The 23,980-nt window shown below is 45.1% G+C and overlaps 1 protein-coding gene across 1 annotated transcript in view; it reads right to left on the reverse strand.

Annotated features, from left to right (window-relative positions):
• CES5A (carboxylesterase 5A) overlaps positions 1 to 9,459 on the reverse strand; it is a 28,998-nt gene extending 19,539 nt beyond the window's left edge. Inside the window, 6 exon segments of the mRNA XM_063109913.1 lie at positions 1,405 to 1,558; positions 4,379 to 4,463; positions 4,466 to 4,511; positions 5,951 to 6,089; positions 8,106 to 8,310; positions 9,387 to 9,459. Of these exon segments, the coding sequence (XP_062965983.1) occupies positions 1,405 to 1,558; positions 4,379 to 4,463; positions 4,466 to 4,511; positions 5,951 to 6,089; positions 8,106 to 8,310; positions 9,387 to 9,459 (702 nt within the window).
• Between the last annotated feature and the right edge of the window lie 14,521 nt (positions 9,460 to 23,980).

Here is a 23,980-nt window from a genome sequence, read left to right on the forward strand (position 1 = left end):
ACCCATCACACACACTATCCATCACTTCTTTAAAGAAACCTTCCCAGGAAGCCTCCTTAAGCTCTAGCCTAAGAGAGAGAGAGAGAGAGAAACCCTGATTTGGGGGTTCAAGGACTAGCTTGAAGGTTTGGGCAAGTTATTTAACATCCCTGAGGCCCAAGTTGCTCACGACTCATTAACTTGGAAGCCAAACGTTCTGGAACGTGAGTTCTAGCTCTTTCACTTCCTAGCTGGGTAATCTCAGGCAAGTTGCTTAATATTTCTATGCATCAGTTTACTCTCCTGTAAAACCGGAGTAAAAATTAAGCCCATATCGCAGAATTGTTATGAAGAGGAGAGAAAGTAATGAACACAGAAGTCTTTGCATTGTTCCTGGTCAAATTCCACTCATGAAATGGTGGCTGTTACCATATATGTAAAGTTGGGTTAATATAATTCGCCTTAGAAGGTAATTTTGAAGATACAAAAATACCTTGTCTATTGCCAAGTACTATACAGCAGAAACTCTCTTAACCCACTATCATGTAACTGATGTCTGTAATTAACATGCTAACTGACACTGAGGAAACACTGACCACTCGGAGCCAACAGGGACATTTTCTAGCACCTCCATACATTTCTATTGGACCAGTTTCTTGCCAAGAGTTAGTTGTGTGTGCTTCCAAACCTGTTTTGTCAGTTGCACTTGTTATTGTAATTACATAATCATAAAATATCATGGGAAACAATGAACTATGCTGTAAAAAGGAAACAAAATTATGTCTGAAGGGAAAAGCTTTGATAAGGCAAGTAGCTAATTAATATTGCTGTCAAAATAGGTGCAGAAAAGATAGAAGTAAAATACCTGAGGGAAAAGTATTAAACTCCAGAATGTGCTGTAGTCAGACTACTTTGAGGCATTTTTAAGTTTGCGCTCACTGAAACTGCAGGTTAAGGACAGTGAATTCTGCGGGTGGTTGATGCAAGAGACCACATGTTGGAACTCGAGTCATTTAAGGCCCTGAATCAATCCATTGGTGAGAGAATGTACATTTTATGTTTTAAGTTCAAATAAAATGTTTATATGCATCTTTTATTGTTTCATGAGTTAGCTGAGTTTTCCTATTAAACACGTAATTACCAGTCCTGGTAATCAGATACTAGGACATCTACTCTACAAATATAAGGGATTTTCCCTCGAATTATTACTCACTGTGTGAACTTAGGCGTTTCAAGCTCTCCCGATGATTGCTGTCTCATGCAAGTGATGAGACTTAGCCTCTAATTCATGATGTATTTGTGAGGCTTGAGGGAGGCAAGTGTGTAAAGCATTTGTTCAACATGAAGGTACCACTGAAATGTGAGTCCTCGTTATTATAACCTCCCCCACCGAAGTTCCTTCATGTCATAAAGCAGAAAACTCACGAGGCTGGAAACACTTATGGCTCCTGCAGACTCGCCGAAGATGGTCACAGAACCGCGGTCCCCACCAAACAACTTGATGTTCTCCTGGACCCAGGATAGGGCAGCCAACTGGTCCTTGAAGGCCCAGTTCCCCAGAGCGTCCTGGTCGCTTGTGCTAGGGGCAAGAGGCAAGGAGAGAATCCTCAGGATACATCTGCCACTGTCTGTCTCCTACAATCCAGGGAGTTCTGGGCAGAGGCTGAGAGCAGGTATCAGCTGCGAGGTGCTGACCGCAGCTGAGGGCTGGAGGAGCTGGGGAGCTCAGGCTGAGTTCTTACCCTTCGCTGGGATTTGGGTCTCTTTGAGAATCTGATGAAAACTATGCACTCCCTCAAAATGCACATACAATATTGTACATGCAGTTTCAGGGTTTTCATGGGCTGCCCTGAAGCCATGGATTCCAGGAGGGGAGTCTTGCTTTTGAGAGTTGGAGTTTACCAGGAAGCAAGTCCTTGGCACAGAGATTCCAATAAATGACTAAATTAATAATGATAACAATAGTAGCTGCTAGCAGCAGGTGCCAGACACTGTTCCAGGGATTTTACGGCAAATACTTCTGAGATCCTCACAACCTGTGAGGTGGGTGGTGCTGGCTTTTTCCCCTTTGCTTTCTGGGTCCTCTCTCTACCTTTCTCTGCCCTGCTCCCCCAAAGCTTACCTCTAGGAACTGCATCACCCAGGCTTCAGCTGTGTGTGGCCAGTGGGAGGCATGGGCAGGTGCTGGAGGGTGGGATGGAGGGAGACTGGGCTGTTCTCCCTCTACTCCATGCTCCCTCTCTGTGGGGAGGAGGTTAGGGCAGCGGCTGCATTTCTCCATGGCCGCAGCTCATACCACCTCCCTTCAGTGAAGTCTGTGAGGAAGCTGGCAGGATACAGAGGGATGCATCCACTCCTCCTCACCGACTAGGAAATGCAGACACAGAGAGGCTAAATCCCTTGCCCAAGCACTAGGGAGTTGCAGAGTTGGGATTCCATGAATCTGGCCCCAGAGGCCACATTCCTGACCACAGGCTGCTGCTCTCCAGAATAGCACATTTCCCAGGATGAGTGGACCATTAGTGGGGGAACAAGTGAAATTGTCATGGAACCAAGGAAATGCCTAGACCCCAACCATTCATGCAGTGCACACTGTGTACTCATATGTACACTGATCACAGGATCACGGTCTACTCCCTCTCTTCTCCAGTCCCCCAGACGGCTCCTTCCCTTGGGTCCCTACCTCTGTCCATGATCCCTGGACTGGCTCTGACTCCGCCTTCCCTCTCCCAGACCCTGACATCTGTCAGGAACCAAGTTCTGCCAATTTTACCTCCATTCCATTGTGGCACTCGCATTGGTCCCTGTTCCTCCATTTCTATTTATCCTGAGAAGCAACGCACCTCAATGGCTAGGATTTCATCTCAGCACAAGACTCATAGCTTAGCCAGTTATTACCTGGGTAGCTGTAGGCAAGTCATTTAACCCGTTTTGCCTCAATGTTCTTATGTGTAAAATGGGGATAATAATAGCACCTGCCCCATGCAGTGCTTGTGGCAATGAACATTATATGTGAGGGTACTTCAAAAAGTTCATGGAAAAATAGAATTGAAAGATAATACAAATCTTTCCATGAACTTTTTGAAGTACCTTGTACATAGGAGCTATTGCTTTTGTCATTCAACCACCCATGGCCTGCATCAAGACTGCATCATAGCCTCTCAACAGGACTCCCCATCTGCAGCTGTATACCTCTGGCCCAGCCTCCTCTCTGCTCTAGAGTGAGCTTCCTGGTACACTGCTGTGAGCAGGGTATTCCTAAGCCCCTCAGGCTTTCTCAGATAAAGCCCGAACTCCACCTGTGGCCTGGTATTCAAGGCCTTTCCCAGTCAGGCCTGTCCCTGCCTTTCCACATCCATCTTGAGCTGTATCTTCATCTACCTATGCTTGAACCCAGGTATTATAAGCAATTTTTGGAAAACTTTCTGACCAAGAAATCTTCTGCAAAATCCAAAACGTGCAATTGCCCTGATTGGAATACCCCTGGTAGCCTGCCCTGCCCTCACAGCAGTCCCAGAGCCACCTCCCAGGGCTACAGGCCTGAATCACAGTTTGTAAATAGTGCTCCAGCCCCACATGTTCCTACACTCTCTTCCAACTTAGGCAGGATAAAAGAATGGTCAAGAGACCCAGCTCTGTTCTGTGACCTTTGGGAGGTTGCTTCCCATCTATGTGCCTCCATTTTCAACTGTAAAATGGGAATAACAGAACCTTTCTTGTAGGATTACTTTGAGGGTGAGTTGAAATAAGGCATGACAACTGCACAGCACAATACATGTTAGTTATTAGTGGAGGGAGGGAAGCCATGGAGTGATTATTCTCAGGTGAGCATTTGAGGAGCCTAGAGGTGGGGCCCTATGGCAGAGACCACTAACTGCTCACACAATCTCTTTTCCTCATCTGCCAGGGCACACAGCTGGGCTCCATTTCCCTGTCTCCCTTGCAGATTGATGTGGCCATGTGACTGAGTTCTGCCAATGATATGTGAACAGAAGTGATGAGCACCACCTCTAGCTTGACTCAGGAAAACCTCCCTTGCATACTCTTCCATTCTTGTCCATCCACTGGCCCAGTGCAGAAGATCTGGGCAGTAGAGGATCCACATCAGAGCCACAAGATGGAAGGAATACAGGTCCCTGACTGACATGTGGAAGGATGTTAGTCAATCAGGGACTGTCAATTGGACTTTATTTGAGTGACCATGAGATTTTTATTGTTTTAAGCTGCCACAATTTGGGGGTTCATCTGTTATACCTGCTAAAATTCCCTAACTAATTAGAGCCCAATTCATTCAATACCATTGATGGATCATTCCTCCTTGGGCTGCTGGGCACTGCTTATAGCTATTGCAAAGCTGCCCCCTGGGGGTCTGGGATGTCAATCACTTGGGGAGACTCACCTGAAGAAACCAAATATTCCTAGTCGGTACTGGATGGTCACAACTAGCACATCCTCATAGGTGGCCAGGGCAGACCCATCGAAGAGGAGGCTGAGCCAGTTTCAAAGGCGCCCCCTGGGATCCACACCATGACCTAAGGAGGGGAGAAGAAACACTCCAGTTGGTTCAACAGGCACCCGTGTCCCCTCCCCATGCATGTGGAACATTTTATCTTCAGGGAAAATATAAATGTCATACTTTCCTTTCTAAGTAGGTTTGGATGTTTTGTCTTTTAAAGAAGGCCCAGGTTTAAGCATGCAGGCTCTGGTGTCTGAGTGTGTGGTTGATTTCCAGCTCTGTGTGACCCTGGGCAGATTATGTAACCTCTCTGAGGCTCACTTGTCTCATCTGTAAGATGTGACAATATCTCACTTGTAATGTTATCATGAGGATTAAACTAGATCCTGCAACTAAAGCTCATCAAATAACACTGGCCCATTTCAAGTGCTCAGAATGTGTTAACTAAACTGTGCCTGTGACCCATAGGAAGATGGAAATCATTGTAAGCCATGTATACAAGCAAAAGTAGCTTCATGTGTTTGAATTAAAGGCTTTTCTTTACCTTCAGAGAGAGAAGACAGGAGAGAAAATAGGGAAGAGAAGTGTAGGAACTTTACCATATTTTTACCATATTGATTAGAAAAATTGGGACCAGGGAACATAAAACATTTTTCTAATGGTATTATCACTACTTATTTACTTAAATCCCTCACATTCTCTTTTTTAAGGTCATATTAGAGACTACAACCTTTGGGTCAGGAAAAGAGAAGAAAGCCACTGAGGAAAAAGAGGAGCTGAGCAAATCATTGGCTTTATTGATAGAGTCTAGCACTTACTGTGTGTACAACCTGGAGCAAGTCACTGATGCCTTCCTGTGACTCATCATCTTCATCTGTAGAATGGGTCTAGTCATCCTTACCCATGGGGCTACTGTGGGAGTTAAATGATATAATGTGCTGTGCCTGGCACCCGGTATGCACTCTAAAGTTGTTGCTTTTATGATACAATAGAGTGAGTCCCCCATTGCAGAGGAATGGGGGAGAGGGGAGGGTGGAGGGTGTGGGTAAAAAACGGATCATAGATTGCACCTTTCTCTTACTCACTTGTACAGGCATCTCGTACATTCTTAAATGAAACACTTAACATTATTACCCAACTGTCTTAATTATAAGCAGAAAAATTGGAGAATGCAAATATCCTCTTTTTTAAGAAAAGTATTCCTCAAATAAATAAAATCAAAGTCTTTGTAAGCAGTGTCTTTTATGAAAGTTTACACACCATTAAATACTCCCCATAGGGGGAAAAAAACTCCAAATAAATATCAAACACCAAGTCACTGCTAATAAAGAATCAATCAGAAACGGCAGTGAAGTGAATCTATCATTATAATCCTTTTAAAAAATAAGTTATTGATGTGATTACATTCCCCTTTCACCCAACAGGAAGCTAGGTTCAATTCCAGACACACGGCCACCCTGCCTGGATCCCAGGCCAGGGTCCTACTAGGATCTCCAACACAGCAGGCAGCTTTACAGGGAGCTTGGAGCCCACATCAGCATGGGCCGGCGCGTGGATATTAAGGTACAGGCAATCTTCGGACACTCCGAGTTTGGGGTAATGAACCTTGAGCATGTGTTGATCTGAGATCAGCCACTCAGCATTCTGGAAGCACCTAGGAGAAGAAGAGGAGAAAGACCCCAGAACTGCTATCAGCAAACGTGCCTGGGAAGAGCCAGTTCTTATGATAACGGGGAGGCCTGGCCATCTCTGCCTGAACAGAAGAGGCATGTGGGAGCTTTTGGTACAAAGTCTAATCACGCCCAACTCCCCACAGTTTCCAGAATAAACAAACTGTAATTCTCTTTGATCTGGTTCCTAGGTAGGAAAGCACATTGAGCAGAATAATTGTTCCATTAACCCTGAGCACACTCCCATGTCTACACCCACCACCATAACACAGACACACATAAAGACTCAAGCCGGCTCAACAATTCCACAAGTAATAAAGGGCAGGACACAGGGTGGAATATTGAGGGGTTTGCTTTTGCTCCTGAAGCTCTCTCTTTTGCCCCCAGAGGAGGAAAGGGACATTCTCAGGACTCACTACCAGGTGCCAACGGAGGTGGGCTTGCAAAGAGGCTTCTGCACCCCAGCTTTGCTCAAGCTGGTTCCTCTGCCTGGGCTGCTCTCTGCCCATATCTGCTTGCTCAAGTTCTTGGTTTTCTTTCAGATCAGTCCAAGTACTACCTCTTCCAAATATCCTTCTGAGATTCCTCCAGTTAGACCACAGCTCTTCTTTAGAAACACCCACACATCCTATAGCTTGGCCTAGGCTTGTACATGAGCACTAGCATCTTCCCCAACTTGACTATGAACAGCTAAAGCCTAGGACTCTGTATCAGTCACCTCTCTACTTAGTAGCCCCTAGTACAGAGCCCTCCACAGTAAGATTAAGTGAAATCGTATATGTGAATATTTCTACCATAGTAAGTGCTCAATTAATGTTAGTTGTTTTCTTAACAGACTAGTGTCCAGTGTGGGCAGAGGGAAACCACAGCTGCAAATGTACCCCCTGACAAGTGTCTACACCTCCCTGCCCCTCTGTATGTTCTTCATCAGAAATGGAGGCCTCACTGCTTCCAGAAAAGCCATCCCTGACCTACCCTCAAAGCTAGGCTAGGTGGCTGTCCTCCTTCAGCAGCCTTCTCTGACCCCCTAGATTGCCCTTGTCACCCTAGATTTTAATTGTGGTGTCCCTAGGGCCTAATGGAGAGCCAATTGTTGAGTTGATTCTCAGTGAATATTACTTGAATGAATGAATGAGCAAAGGGATGAGTTTCAGCTTAATGTCCTCAGTCCCTGGGCCACATGGGGTCACCTTCTGTGGCTTAGGGAGCATTCTGACACCACAGTGTTCCTTCTGCCTGGGACCCCGATGCCAGAAACCAATGTGGCCCAACCTTAGGGCTTCACAGAATCTGAAAAGTCAGAAGATTCTTGGGAATCTTCAAGTCTCACCACCCACCCACAAGTCTCACCTCTCCCCTGCACTATTAACCTGGTCATTGGTTACCCACCCAAGCTTATAAATCTGCAATGAGGGAGCTCCTTCTCTCCCAGGCCTCCAGTGTCATAGGGACACATTTGCATATTCATTCCACAGGTGTTTCTGGAGTTCCTGCTATGGACCAGACATTGCATGAGGCAGTTTTGACTGCTGAAGCTAAAATCCCTCTAGTGCTGTTCTTCCCTCTAAAGCCCTAACTCTGTCTGACCATCGAGGCTAAGCCTGGCTGAGAGGTCATGGGCAAACACCTGGACAGTCCCTTCTGACCAGAAGACTCAGGAAGCTCATCACCATGCTCCCCAGACCTGGATGGCGCTCAGAATCCCTAGAGAGCTTTCAGATCATACAGTTTCCTGGGCCCAGCTTGTGAGATTCTGATTCCAGAAGTTGAGAAAGGAGCCCAGGCAATCTGCGCATTTTTAATCATGCCTCCAGTGATTCTGGCGATCAGCCAGTTTGGGAGCCATGAGCTGAGTTGCCTGAAGCACCTACTCAGGTTGTGGCCCCCTCTCTCTCCTCCCTGGTGCCCACCCCTCTTCTATTTTCCCCCTAGGTTGCATGTCCTTCATTTCCACATCTCTCAGAGTCACAGACCACACATGGGACCAAGCCTGGTCTTACATGTTAGGGTAGGAGGTGGCTTCTCGCAAGTCATCCCAAGGCAATGCACGCTGTGGGTTTGCAAAGCGCAGGGTTCCCAGAGTGGGTGCGGCATAGGGGACTCCGAGGAATGCGTTCACAGGCATGGGGCTTCCAAGCACAGTGACTTGCTTCCCTTGGACCCATCCCAGCCAGGTGTTCCTCTGTGGCACTTCAACAGCCGGCCCTGAGGGAATACACAGGGAGGAGACAGGAGCTGGTTGAAGCGAGGCAGGGAATCAGCCCACTCTGGAGCTTCCCCCATGGGGATGCAATTTCCATGCCCAGAGGTTCCTTCTCCCTGAACCCATGTCCATCGCTTCCTTCAAGAAGTCACCTCCATCAGAGCACTGACTTAGTTTCTCCTAAGAGCCCAGCACCAAGCCACGAAATTTTCCCCAGTGCACTCAGGAATCAATCTCCCTTTAGCTGCACAGAAGTTTTCCCTTTCTACGGGACTGACATCAGCCAGGCTCTGTAGACCTCAGGATCCCAAAAGATCATCTGCCCAGGATTTCCCGCCCTTCTCTCATGTCCACACCCACCAACACGATGGCTGGCATGTGTGATGCACACCTGTATGATTACTGGCTTTTTATTTTTCTTCAAATTAAATTTAAAGAAACTCCTTTTAAAATTTTACCTAGAGGAATCCCAAGCAATAACTCTGATGGAGCCGTGGTTTTTAAAATTTTGGTATATGCTTTTGAATACACATGAAAATAAATATACATTGGTGGAAATTAAAAATTCTCATGCAGATGCCACCTGAAATCAACTCATCCACTTCCAGGGGTATGAAGACAGCACTTTGGGAGACTCGACATGCAAGCGTCTGTTTCCACACAGAACAAGCAGCCTTGAGAAGGAAACCACCCAGCCTCTTACTTGGCAGGGTCCAGTGTCTTGGCACTGTTTCTAATGTTATTTCATTACTGAAAGTCCTGGCTCCACAGCCAGTCCTAGAAGCACAGGCTTCATCCCACACCCCTCCCCGGTACCCAGGACAGAGCCCCTCCAAGCCCCTAGCAGGGTGTGAGCAACCCAGAGAAAGGACCAGGGTCTTCTGTCCCCTCCCCGTGCCCTAGAATGAACCTCTGTCCCGGGGTTCTCAGCAACACCAGGATATTGGTGTCCTAAGGGTAATACATAGCCGTCAATGGGCCCTCAGAGACTTCCGAGAAATAACTTCCTTTCTCCCAGTGGAAAATCCTCCCACTATCCCATCTTCTGAGAGCCCTCCTCTCCCACTGGGTGTCTCACCCTTGGAGGCGGCTGCAAGGACCCAGGCAGCCCAGATTAGGGCCTGGACTGGGCGCACCCAATCCCTGTTCATTTGGCTGAACCGCCTGAACCCTGGACATCCACAGCTGCTGCTGGCCTCAGAGAGCTTCTGTCAGGGACAAGAAGGAATTTCTGTTAGTAGACAAATGCTGAGCAGGCAGACACAGGCACAGAGTTAGTGAAGTATAGCATCAGACTAATATTTTCAGAAGAATTGGCCAAGCAAGACTTTCCTGTTCTGATTTACAGAAGAAGCAGCTGATGATTAACTCCTGAGCTGGGGAAAGATAATTTGGTAGGCTTTGGACTAATAGGATGGTAGAAGCAGAAAGAACTTTCAGGACTCGGTGAGCCAAGAATCCAAATTCAGATGCCGGCAGGGGCCAGGAAGGCAGCAAAGAAGCAGTGAATGAGGCTGGCCAGGAGAGGCAATAGGGAGTGATGTGGACTGTGGAAAACCGGATAGCACATGCTCTGTCTAAAGGGGCAGTGACTTCTCAGCTCCAGTGAACATCTGGCTGTGACAGTGTAGGTAGGGGGACTTGTCCTCGGGATTCTGGGTTCTCCTTGCAGTGCTCTTTCTGTTATAAAGCCGTGTGCTGGGAAACAGCAGGCTCCACACCTCACTCAGGGCAAAGGGTCCAAGAAGTGCTTGGAGCTGTGCTGGAAGAGTCAGAATTATCTGGGGTACTAAAAATGCATCCTTCTGTCCCACCCCTGCAGACTTGGGGGCAGGGCACTGGGATTTAGTAATAGCAATAGTAAGTTTGTGAAGCATCAATCTAATGCACAGGAGGTTTCCCAGAATAGTCACCTCATGAGAGAGGCAGAGGAACCACCAGCAGGTATCGTGTGCCTGCTGGATACAGAACTCTGCACAAACAAGCAGGGAAGGCCTTCCTCAAGGTCAGAGCAAGGGGCTGCCTGATGGTCTTTGCTCAATGGCAGGTGCCCCATAATCCTTTGCAGATTTAAGTCCTCCAGTAAATCATCTATTTTCCCCAAATCCAACTCCATTCTTCATATGCTGCTGACAGTGCCATGGAAAGAGGCCTTCAGTGGAATCTTACCTTATGTGAGGGTTTGATTCTTAATTCAGCAAAAATCACATATGGTTCAAATCAACCTTGAATATCCTTCAAATCGCCCCTGAAATCCAGAGAACAACTGTGGACAGAAGTCCCTATGTATGATGATGGTTGTGAACTAGGGACTGGGGTAAGGAAGAAAGATACTGTTTATATCAGAAATGTGGATGTTCAAACTGTCCACCTTTGAGGTGAGCATCGATCCCAGGAGGTGAGTGGGGGATGGGCGGGGATTTCTAAAATGTTTCCAGCTTGCCTACAGGGTTTATTTGTTTAGATTTAACGTGAAGCATATAAAATTCTTAATGTATGTTGATAGACATGTTTGTTGTTGAGAGGATTCAAAGACCTATATAGCTTTTTAGATATCAACACACTTAGCTCATGCCCTGGCCATAAAGTGTTTGCTAGATTGGAATCTAAATCTTGCTTGCTAAGACCTACCCACACACTGTTCTTTAAAAAGCTGTAAAGAAGAATGTGTCTCTTTCTCCTGGCCTTCGCAAGTGGCCCTTCCTGTTGTGGCAAACCTAAGCAGCCACATGCTCTTGCCTGTGGCCTTGAGACCCTCAGCAGACACCTGGGTTCTCTATACTCCTACTCATTCAACAGTTTTAAAAGTGCCTTCACATGAGCTATCTTGTTGTCACATCTCCCCCCACCCCCAAGTTTTAGATGTTTTTCTTCTCCAGATTATTAAAAGAAAAAAAATTAGACATATCAAATATAACAGAGTTTAATGGAGCAAAGAACGATTTGTGAATCAGGCGGCCCCCAGAATCCGAACAGATTCAGAGTGACTCCGCCACTGCCACGTGGTTGGTGAAGATTTGTAGACAGAAGAAGGGAGGTGACATACAGAAAGCAGAAGTGACGTACAGAACAGTTGGCTGCTTATTACAAGAGCAGGTTACAGTCTGCACTTGCACATCAAGTTAGGTTACAAGGGTAAGCTACTCCATTACACATCAAGTTTACTGTGTCAGAAGAACCTGTAGGCAAAACTTAATTTCACGATTCCCCCTTTGTCGTTTCCTCTCAATTTTGAGAGGTTGACCAAAACTTAGGCATGGACATCGCTCTGTGTCATCATTATAAATGGACTTATATGGTCTCAAATTCCACGGGGAAATAGCAGAACAGTAAGTTTTATAAGATGGGATCGGGGAAACAGAACAATGGGAAAAAATGATTAGTATCGAGTTACTTTTTCATAAGGGTTAGAGCACAGGGGATTTCCTTATGCTGGGATCTTCTATTTGGGGGAGTAGAAAATGGGTCTGTTTTGAGATCTATCTGCTTTCTTAAAGGCTTGTGGCCCTTAATATGAGTATTCCATTTTGGTTTGGTCTGATCTGTTGGAGGACTAGTGCAGGAGCTCAGTCCAAAACAATGGCCTCCCATAACTTTTGTTTAACAATTCCCCACTTTTGGTCACGTTCCCACCCAGGTAAGAGTGTAACCAAAACTTAGGGCATTAGCACCAAGCTCAGTTACCATCATTGTAGGTTTCCAGTCTAAACACATCATTTATAGGTAACAGTGTCCTCACGGTTATGCATTTCTTTGACTTTTTGTCATTCTATTAGGAGAGACCATTCGACGTTCCACAGATGGCTGCATGCAAACACTAAAAACTTATAATACAGAGTAGCGGAGGGACTCCTATTTTGACTATCAGGAGGTTAATACCAAGAGTTTCAAGTATGCTCCTTAGCCAAGGTCCCCATGAAGCAAAGAAACCAAAATTAACTAGATTAAGAATAAGCCTGATGAAGAGTCTACCCATTTTAACCATTTGTTAATCCTCTGCAACTCATCCATGTGTAACAAGTGTCAGCAACCACACAGATTCCTCCCTGTTCATCCAGTGGCAAGATCTGGTGGGAAATCTAGGGCACTTCTATCATCTGGCACAGCTTTAGCAAGAGAACTTATAGAAGTCTATTGTGTAACCATAGACTTTGCAGTAGAATCTGTCATAGAGCCTACCAAGAGGGATAATTTTTAAATCTTTGCCTCATTTATATTTACTCCAAGCCATGGAAAGCAAAACAAAAACAAAAACCTAACAAATGATGCCCATCCAGAAGGGTTAATGCCGTCTTGGAATGCTCTCTTTAACCTATGATGTTGGTTAAAAGGAGCGATCTAATGTTCTGTTTCTGACAGATTATGTGGCAACAAAAATACTATTAAAATTTCTGGCCCACATTAGCCCTTCATTTTTTATCTGTCAAGGTTGCCCATTATAAGGTTGGCTGCACAATCCTCCACAAATAAAAGTATACCTATATGGATGCACACAAGCCCCCCCACCCCCCTTTTTGTAGTTATTTTTAAATGTTTAACAAATTCACATTTGTCCAATTTACTCATTCCAAGCTAAACTTTTATCAACCAGTATTAACTAAGGCCTTTAAGAAATTGGACATAGGTACCCTTTTCCTAACTGTCCTGGGTCCCAAGTACCCATATGGCATCCACATGGGTGGCCATGCAGAACCCAAGACAGAGAACAGATGCACAAAGATAATGTCCAAAGGATATTGTCCTTTCCAGCATGACCAGGAGGCAGAGCTGGGACAGAGAGGACAAGACCATGTTGGGTTTTGTCCTGCAGCTGGTCGTCCATGTGTTATGGACACCTATGTGCCCAGGCCTCACCATGGCCACCTGTTTAGACCCAGAATTCAAAGGCAAGCTAACAACAAGACACATACAAGGCTTTGGGGGAAGCCCAGCAGCCAGTCCCCTCACAGCTTTTAGTTCACAAACAAATGAAGCAGGTATCAAACGTATTACAAAAGCAACAAGTTTATGACCTTGAAACACAGTATAAATTTGTTTTGAACCATAGACAATTCTAGGGAAAAAATGTTTAAATTAAATCCTAAAAACATTTCTATTTTATTTTACCAACAATTAAAACAAACAAAATAAAAACTAAAGTCACATGAGTTTGAAAAGCATTTAGACTTATTATGAGTGCACATTATTTATAAGCCAACTTGGAATCAAGTATACAATACACAAACACATCTATAGACATTAACAGGTAGACACAATAAACAGCTTACACACGTATATATAGAAAAAAGACAGAAACAAATAAAAATACAATATATAACTCACTAATTTAGAAAGAACAGTTAGTTTCAAGTCATGTTTCTAAAGGAAACAAGTCAAAGCTTATCTGCCCCACTTGGTCAAAGCCCTCACCAGTTTTAAAGAAAGCAATGTAGGAAATTTACATTTCAAAGCGCAGAGAAAGAATGCAAGCTTTTCCAAGGAGTTTGGGTGCATCAGAGGAGACACAAAGAAAGTTTTAAAAATGGATGCCCAGACAAAATAAAATCATAGAATTTCACCATAGGATTTTAGGAGAAGATACATAGATGAGCCTAGAAAATAATTCAAAAGACTGTTCAAAATAACCAGTTGAATGCCAGGGAGCTGTATTTTGGAAACCTATTTAGTTCAACAGGTGCTCTATTAAACTTTGATTCTGTTTCTTAGCTAAAATTATTGAGTTCAGGGTTGATGAATGAAAAGGGCAAATAAAGCATTCTCTATGCTTGGACTCAGCATAGACAGCTCTGAAAAAAAAGCCACCCTACTTTACCTGATGCATTTATCTAGCCTTCCCCCCCAACCCCGCCTTTGGGGCCAGATCACAACTGAGCCAAAAGGTTAGTAGATTAAACTTTCCTTATCAATTAGTCACTTAAGCTTTTTATTTCCTTTGTGTAAAGAGTCTTTTAAAGGAGGCAATAAATTTTTTGAAATACTTTTAGAAACTTTTACACATCAATAGGCATCACTGGATAAGCCTAATTTGGGAGCCCTCATTTTTAAGTGCACGGTTGTTCATTTGGAATTTTCTACCAGACTTTTAAATGATCTTCAGTATGATTCTGTCGTGCTTAAATGCATTTGCTGCTTCCAGAACCTAAATCATATACATGTAACTTATACATAGCTGGAAGAGGAAACACTCAGTTCTTCAGAAATTAGGTATCCCATATTTACATAAATGTTGGCTTTGGCTCTGGGATCTGCTTGTTCGACTTTTTGATATTTTATAATTTTTAATAAATTCTTTTTCCCTGATCAACTTTTTGATTTTCCAAAAAGCCAAAGATTTCTCCCTACCTAAGCATGCAAGATAAAGAAACAAAGATGAAGATGATAGAGCACAAAATCCCTGCAAATCTCTGAAAATAGAAGTTCATTCCCTATAGTAATTGCTGTTTGATTCAATCTGATCCTGGACCCAGTCCAGTTTCTGTCTGTCTGACTCAACCAGACACCTGAGAGGCCTCTAACTGAATCCAATCCAGTTAATAACTAGATCCACTCCTATCCCGGACCCCGTCCGGTTTCTGTCTTGACTTCCAAACCCAGTCTGGATAAACTGCCACCTCTTCCGGGAACCTTTCCATGATTCTCCTGAACTCCTTAGCGCTTTGCTTTTCGGACCTCTCTTGCTCTCTAGTTATTTGTGACCGTGACTATTGTCCTTGAGAGCACACCTCGGTCTTCGCCACATATGCATCCATCACTGCTTCTTATACCCTGGTATTTCCCTAAGCTTGGTCATTGACCTTCTATCTTGACAATTATACCATTCCCACGTCCAACTTGACTACTAATTTACTTGATATTTTTCTTTAAATTGACATTTTAGAAACCTGTTTATTATCAAAGAAAATTTTGTATACCTAATGCAATGGGGATAGTGTTTTGAAAAGAATAAGCCAGTTTGATTTGAGTTTCTATACTGAGAAATCATCCCCCCTACCCATGGCAACCATTATGGCAAAGTAGTAGGGTATGGAGTAGAGGACCGCCAAAATTAACAGGGAAAGTGGAAAATGTGACCCTTCTGTACTATGGATTTGGAAAGGAGAAGGAAACAGGGTTGGAAAGCAGGGGGTGATAAAAGGTGCCTGACTCCCCCTCTTACATGAAAGTTCCAAAACTGGGACTAAACAGGGTTTGCTAAACAGCGGAGCTGAAGGCAGCCTTGGTTCTCCAGGAGGAGGCTGACAACAGGGTGCCACATCTCTGAACCAACCTGGGGCAGCCACAGTGCAGTAAAAGTGGTTGGGCAAAGGGTGATCTCAGTGAGTGGTCTCACTTCCTTTAGATCCCCTGTTTCATCACTGTGCAGCCTTGCAGGGAACACTGAGGTGATTGCCAATCAGGGTGGGAGCTAGATGAGAGGAAGGGCAGGGGTACAGAGGGCTACAGAGGTGCTCCCTGGGCTGGCGAACAGAATGGAGCCACAGCCTGACCTGGGGTGGAGCACGGTGCTGAGTGCTGGTTGGGGCCAAGGTGGGGCACTGAGTCAGCCAGGGAGGACCCATGGGCTCTGATAAAGATGAGAGGACAGACCATGAGCTGATAATTTGAGAATTCATTATCCTCCCAGGAACCTGGTACAGAAGGAAGTTGCTGCAGGGACCATGACAATGTGGGGACCTCTGCAAATGGCTCCAAGCTCCTTCTGCCCTTCTACTCACGTGGTCATGGAAGCCTCCCCGAACTCATGCAGCCAGGTGCCATCTTGGAAAGGAAGGTGTGTGGGGTGGGGAGCAAATCTGAGACTCTGGACGTGCTTCAAATGATTACGTTACCTAAAGAGACTTTAAGTTACTGAATAGGACTGAGTTTACCAGAATGACTTAAACATGATTATCTACTACGAACCAGGGGGGCAAGGCATTATCTCTTTGTTAAAAAGGGAAACTAATAGGCATTAGATGTATATAAAAGACATACTACCACCAAATTGAGTCTATCTCTTCTACAAAATCAGAATGGAAAGAGAACTGTGGTGGAAATGGTTTCCCAATTATATATCTTCTACTTGCTGTTGTGTCTGGGCACCACCCCTAATTATCTCAGGCATCCCCTAATGTACAAGGCCTATGATCTGGGAACACTAATATGTCAGGAAACAATGACACTAGCTATCATGTATGGAATGCCCTGTAGGTAACAAACCCCGGGCTAAATGCTTGCATTTATCATTTAATTTAATGCAATTACACCCAATTTGTAAATGAGGAAACTGTGGCTCTGCAACTGGTCCAATATCACAAGGCTGAAAAGCAGCACAGGCAGGACCTGAGCCCAGGTTTCCTGCCCCTAAGCTGCAGGCTTTACAATTTGGGGAGGAGGGAGAAGGAAATGAAGAGCACTAGGGAGATCAGGGAGGATGGGCCAGCTTCTGCAGTATGTGGGCCATGAAAAGTCACTTAATCTTCTAGGAAACTAAGTAAGCACTTGACATTACCTCCTGAACTTTAATGTCCTCATCAGTAGCACAGTCCAGTGGCCTGGAGGGCCCCTGAGAGACACAGACCACTGATGGGCTCTCCCTGTTTTCCCACGTTGCTCTGCTGAAACCCAGAGGGACAAAGCCCGGATGGGACCTAAGACCTCAGTCTGAGGCTTAGCTTCACACGTATGCTAATCTACCCCTGCTGATAGGCAGTGGATATCACAGCCCACTTCCATTCTCACAGGGGGAGGCTAAAGGAACCTTGAAAGCAGGAGAGTAAAGGCAGCTGCCTCCGGGTGGAAACCAGCCTGCAGGTGGATGAAACAGAGTAAGGATATCCTGGGGATGGAATCAGGTCACTGGCACCATGAGCCCAGGGCTGGGAAGCCTTAGAGGTTCCTTCCCATAACCTGCTTCTTCAAACCCATCTTATGTTCATGTTAAACCCAAATACCATAACTTGATGTTCAAATCCCTTTCGATCTGGCTCCATCCTTCCATTCCAGACTAACGCCTCACTGTACCTCATCACTGCACCTGAGTCAACACAGGGAAAAACAGGAGGGACTCCGTCTTTCGTGCACAGGACTTCATCTTGGGATCAGAGGTTAAGTGCTCAGCTTTCAGTAAAATTCCATAGTATAAAAGTAATAGCTACAAGCCAGCAGAAAACCACCCTTTCCAGGAAGGGAAGAGGGAACAGACAGCAGGTATATAACGATAACCGTTATGTTCCTTTTATAAAGATGATGGTTACTTAAGAAATAACATCAAGGGAAAGTATAACAAAAGTGTTCGCACAAACATGTTTTACAGACCGGCAAGAATCTTCTGATCATGAAAAAGGACATTTTTGAGAGACAAACAGCTGCATGATAACAATCACGGAACAACATACTACGTCCTTTCTCAGCCGCTCACCCCCCTGAAGAAAACCCTTATAAAGTCTCTACATAGTCCCTTCAGGGAGTGACTCTTTCCTTACCTGTCAGATCCCTTGTCTATAAGCTATCTCTAGCAAACTTTGCCTGCTTACCTTCACTCTGAGTTCACTTCTATGACATAGAGACTCAAGAACCTGGCTTCCTAGATCTGGTAACACACCGATCACTGCACCTATCACTGCACTCATCACTGCACCCATCACTGCATCCCCATTACTGCACCCCATCATTGTGCTCCAGCACAGTGCCCCATTCATTGCACCCCTTCATTATACCCCGTCACTACACTCCATTGCTACATCCCATCACTGCACCCCCATAGCTGGCCCCCATCGCTGTCCCCTCCTCACTGCACCTCCATCACTGTAACCCCATTGCTGCGTCCATCACTACATCCCATCACTGTACCTCATAACTTTGCAGCCCATCACTGCATTGCCACTACTGTACCTCATCACTGAATCCCCATCACTGCACCTCGCTACCACATGCAGCGTTTGTTAGTTACAGTTTCCTCTTCTGGAATATTTTCCCTTGACTTCTTCATCTCATGAAATCCTACTTGTCTTTCAAGATCCCATGAAAAACCATCTCATCCATATAGACCTTGTAGTGGATTCAATTGTGTTCCCACAAAACTCACTGAAGATTGAATTGTGTCCCTCAAGTTTTATGTATTAAAAATTAGGCCTCCTCTGTGACCGTTAAGAGGGTGGGAAATCCTATTATGGTAATTGAAAGGTGGAGCCTTAAAGAGGTGATTAGATCATAAGACCATGCAGTAGTGAATGGATTAATGACGGTGGTCAGTGGCGTGGTTCTGAGAGCTGAAACAGAAGAGGAGAGTCTGTCTCTCTCTGTTTTCTCTGCTCTGCATTTTTCACAATGTGATACTCTGCCATCACTGTCACCACCACAAAGACCTTCACCAGATATGTTGTCTGGACTTCGCACTTCCTAGCCTCAGAAGCTGTAAGCAATAAATTTTGTTTTTTTATAAATCACCCAGTTCCAAATATTTTGTTACAAGCAACGGAAATGGACTAACACAGACCTCTTCATTCTCAAATGCCCTGTTTGTGCTCTAGCTGGTTTAACCACAGGTGACGATGAGGAGGATGATCGCTACAGCGATGATGATAATGATGATGAGATTGCTGAGCCTGGTCACAAACCTCAGCCCACTTCTGATCTAAGTCAGAGCTGCAGTGAGCAGTTCTGTGCAGGCTCATCCTCCCCTTGCACTGACAGCATGCCACTGGAGACATGGGTGGGCCACTGGGCTTTCTATTTCCCGTGCATTCTCTCCTATCAAGAAAGTCCCTTCTGTCTTCGCTCAGATGAGACTGGAATTATAAGACAGTTAAAGCCCCCAGGATAAACCCTCAACAAAAGGGCTGTGAGAGCCGGGGAAGCTCTGGAGGCATCTGTATGCTGCCCGGGAGTAGGAGGTCCTAGAGAAACGGGGCTCATTGCTCACCGCAGCAGGCTCAGCACTACCCACTTACCTTGTCTTTTCTCTCCTCCCCTCTACTTCTGCTTCCTTCCCAGGATTGCCTCCTAAATAAACCCCCTTTTTACCCAAATCTCTGCCTCAGGCTCTGCTTTCAGGAAACCAAACCAAGTCAGTTGGTAGTAGAAGGAGACATAGAGAGCTGACCCTCAGTGGGATTCTGAAAGGGGACCTCTCATGAGTCAGATAGCACTGGATTACTAAGACTCTCCGTGGTGGACTGGGATGCAGTCCAGAGGGATGGGCAGCCTGGGATGTGTGTTATCTCGAGTGCCTCTAGGTACAGAGGCAATGGTAATTATAAGGATTATGGTGCTGGCCAGCTTTTGTTACCTGTCTTGGAAACCTTGAAGAAAATGGCAGGCTCAGGTCAATCAGCCATCAATATCACCTATCAACACAGGACATGCTGTGAAAATCAGAAAGCCTCCTGGCAGCTTTTAAAGATACCATATCTCCTGGAACCATAGTCAGACGATGCTAAAAATTAGATCCCACGTTTAACCATAAGGGTGGCAGAGCTTCAAAGGAGGTTGATCTCCTAAGCTAAAGTCAGGACACTTATAGGGAATGACTGTGACCCTGAACATGGAATGTGGACGTTTGGATGGATGCATTTGAGAACCACAAACACTCACGATTCTCCAAAACTCTCCAAACTAGCAGAAGTAGCACTCTCCTTAATAGAGTAGAGCAGATACTCCTACTCTGGTATTAATGCACAGATGATCTGTGACACATGCCTCACAAGATAAAGCTTTTCCTCATCAAGATCAGCCTACACCACTCTTTGCCCCAGGCCAGTAACTAAGGCCAGGTTTCAGCATATTCTGAGCAAGGAAATATAGTTCCTTCCTCGGGAGACAGGGGCTTTCTCACTGAATGAATGGCATGATGTGGCTAATATGTCCTGGGAGGACCTGAGATGAACGTGTTTGAGAGTGTATCTTGAGGATGGTGGCCTGAGTGGTAGGGCAGAAGATGAGACTGGGCCGGAGAGAATCTATTAACACAGGAGCACATTCTCATGACATGGGACTTACTGCCCTGCAAGAATGTCTCAGGCTGGTCCTAATATGCTTAAAGTTTGGACATGATGACAGCGTACAGCAAATGAAACGGAGATGCTAGAATTGCCATGGCAGAGTATTGACGAAGATATTGGAAGGTTCACAGATGTGGGGCTGTCAGAGGGTAGACATCTGGCAATATTACACAGATATGGGCTTCCTAGTATCAATGTAAATGAATCTGGAATAGGAGAGGCCGTAGTACTATTTAACCATCAGAGGTAAGGTGGAAATAATTGTCTTCATGGGCAGAAAAGACAGAGTGGCAACCAGGATACTTTGTCCCACAGAGGTCTATGACAGTGGCTTGTAGACCATGGTATTGCAAAAGTAAGATAGGCAGTCAACTTGAATGTTGTGTATTGGTAAAACCAGAAAAAGTGAAAAGGTGATGAACAGAAGAAGTTTTACGATAACCATAGCAACAACAACAAAAAAATCACAAATCTTTACCAGATCTTTCCTGATCCAAACAACTTCTCAAACCTACTAAGCCTGTTGATTGAAGGAGGCTGCGTGCCCTTGAGAAAGTACCATGAAAAGCCATTACAAATATATAACAATAAACATTCCTCCAGTCCTTCCCTAAAGATATCTGTAGCCAGAACCCATCTCCTAATGGAAAGTTCCAGATGCATGGTCACTTGGTGCCAACGATCTAGCATTTCCTCTCTGCCAGGACCAGTAACACACCAAGGGATTATTGAATATTATCCTTCGCTGCAGCAGGCACGGCCTTACTCTAGAATTCCAGGGACCGACTCACATCTTGACTCTCCCACTGAGTCCACCTGCATCTCCTCCTATCCTGACATCACCAACATAGGCTTCCAGATCAAACCACCCAGAGAACAGAACTGGTTGCTCCACAGCCTGGACTTGTCAGAGTCATTTCCTCTCCAGACTCCACGCAAAGCTGGTGATCTTTCATGTCACCCTGTATTTAGGCCAGAGCCATGTGTCAAAGTGTGGAATATGTTGCCTATAGAACCCGAGGAAGCCTTGCTTTCTTCTTTTTGACAAGAGTTGCAAGATGATTAAATGTATCTTTTATTTTAAAAGGAGAAATGCTGGCATGCCCTGACCACTGGATTACTAAAGCCTTCACTGGAATGTCCAGTCCCTGAATTCCCACAGGGCTTTATCACCTACCCTCTGGAGTACAAGGCTCCAGAGGGCTGGCCACCTCTTGCTCATCCTGTACAGTGAGCATGAGGTTGTAAATGTAATGGGTGAATATGATGTTCGTGGGATGCACAGGCAGTCTAGATATCTTTGGACTATGTTATGGCAGACAGTGGGAGAATTAGCCCTGTAAAAAAATATTATTCATCCCATGTGAATGTGAATTGCTCTGATCTTCTGTTCTAATTGCAATGGAAAAGATTTAATGCACCAAATCAGTGGCTGCATGCATTATAGGCAGAGGTCTTATTAGTCTGCTCCAGCAATAACACACATAGCACAGCAGCTATGATCAGAGCTACTGTTCAGTTAAATCTGCGGTAATTCACAGTCATTCTCCAGGGTCTATTCAGTTTCTGTAGGGGCCAAATGAATGAATTAAATGGAGATGTGGGAGGGTCCACCACCCCTGCATCTTTTAGGTCATTAATGGTGGTGCTAATCTCTGCTATACCCTCCCCCAGGTTATATTATTTTTTATTGGTCATGGGGTAGGGGCCTCCTGGCTTCTGGCAAATTCAGAGGTTTCCATTTGGTCTTCCCTACTATGGTAGCTCATACTCCGTAGACCAGGGAGCTCATATGGGGGATGACTCCAGTCACCAAGTATACCATTCCCAATTTATGCACCTGAGCACTGGGGAAATGACCACTGGGTGGGGTCTGTTGATGAAGTGAGTCCTGTGAGCCAGACTTTAGCCAGAGCTCTATTTACTACCTGACCCCTGTAGGTCCCCATTCTAACAGGGATGTCGTGATGACACTTTGGGTCTCTGGATATCAATTCACACTGTGTCCAATAGTCCTGGAAAAATTTGCTCAGTACACAGTCACCCTGTAAATAGCCACTGACCATTTGGAAAAGAATTGGGCAAACTGTCCCCCTATGAAGGTACTTCAAAAAGTTTGTGGAAAAATAGAATTAAAAAGTAATATTAATCTTTACATGAACTTTTTGAAGGCCCCTCATATATATGGTCATAATTTTGCAGAGACATTCCTGCTAAGGACCTGGCTGCCTTTTCATTCAATAGTCTCCAGATATGAAAATTGGCTCAGATCTGAGAACTGCGCAAATATTGGTGGCTTTCTACTGGAGCAAGCACCCTCAGTCTTCTGCTGCCTCTCCATTCTTCCTTTTTCCTTTGTTATGAATGTTAAGCTGTACCCTTGCTAACGGTCTTTCCTCTGTTCCCCTGTAGACACCATGCTCTATTAACCAGGTCAAGCCCTCTTGTCTGGTTCCCTGGCCTTGGTGGTCATTAAAGTCATTGCAGCTTCCTGCCTTCTATCCTCAATTACTTTGAAGCTCCATCTTCTTCGTTGGTGTTAATGAACCCAGTTCTGTGGCTGCCTCTTTTCCCATGCCCCTTGGCTTGCAGTGGAGAGCCACCACCAAACTTCTTAATGATGCTGGTGCCCCAGTCATCAGCACATTCATGGTGAGGTCTTCAGCTTGCAGTTGACTGTGACTAATCCTCCCCTGATGCTGATAGGGGCCTTTTCTTAAGCTCTCGCCAAGGCTCTCTTGATCTCACACTTAGCCATGAACTGCTTGTTAATAGCTCTCTGTCTCTCATCATCCTTCTGCAGTATGTGACTTAGTATTACGTAGTCTACTCTTCTGTCTTTGAAGGCTTTGCTCTCTTCATATTTTTCTAATGCTTACGTGATTGCACCTTCTACAGCATTTCACTCCACTTGGGACATTTTTCCAGGTCACCACAAGGGAAATTTTTAGCAATTGAGACACCACCTTGTGCCAGGCACTGTCTGTGCCTCACCTATCAACCAAGATGACATCCTCTACTCCTACTAGGCAATAGGTGATCCAGTCACAGACCCCCCTCTTACCACCTATCTTCTGAGACCAGTCCTGCTACCACTTGGATCTGTCTGAGTCCTCTAAGAACCAAACACTAAGAGAGGATTAAATATGCAAAGATTTTATTAAGGGAGATGGCTATGGGAAGAAAATGGGGAGGTAGCCAAGAAAGACCAAGGGAATTGACAGACCATGATAGAATCTGTAAAGGAGAAAGGACAAGAAAGGTGGGCGAAAACATCCCAGGCTACCTTAAAGACTAAGAAAGGTCCTCTGTATTAGTCTGTTTTCTGTTGCTTGTAACAGAATGCCTGAAACTGGTTAATTTATAAAGAAACACCATTTATTTCTCACAGTTTTGGAGGCTGGGAAGAACAAGGTCATGGGGCGCCCTGGTGAGGACCTTCTTCTTGGTGGGAATTCTCTAGAGAGCCCTGTGCCTATGCAGGGAATCCCAAGGCCAGGGCTGAGCAAGAGCATTTTCCATATGTCTTCTTCCTCTCCTTTAAAGTCCCCTCTCTAGTCCCTGATAACCCACTAAACCATTAACCCATTAGTCAATGAATGGATTAATCCATTTATGAGAACATAGTCTGCACATCACTCACCTCTTAAGGGCCCCACCTGTCAAATAACATATTGGGGATTAAGTTCCA

This window comes from Cynocephalus volans, chromosome 10 (genome assembly GCF_027409185.1).
Source record: "Cynocephalus volans isolate mCynVol1 chromosome 10, mCynVol1.pri, whole genome shotgun sequence".
Lineage (NCBI taxonomy): Eukaryota > Metazoa > Chordata > Mammalia > Dermoptera > Cynocephalidae > Cynocephalus > Cynocephalus volans.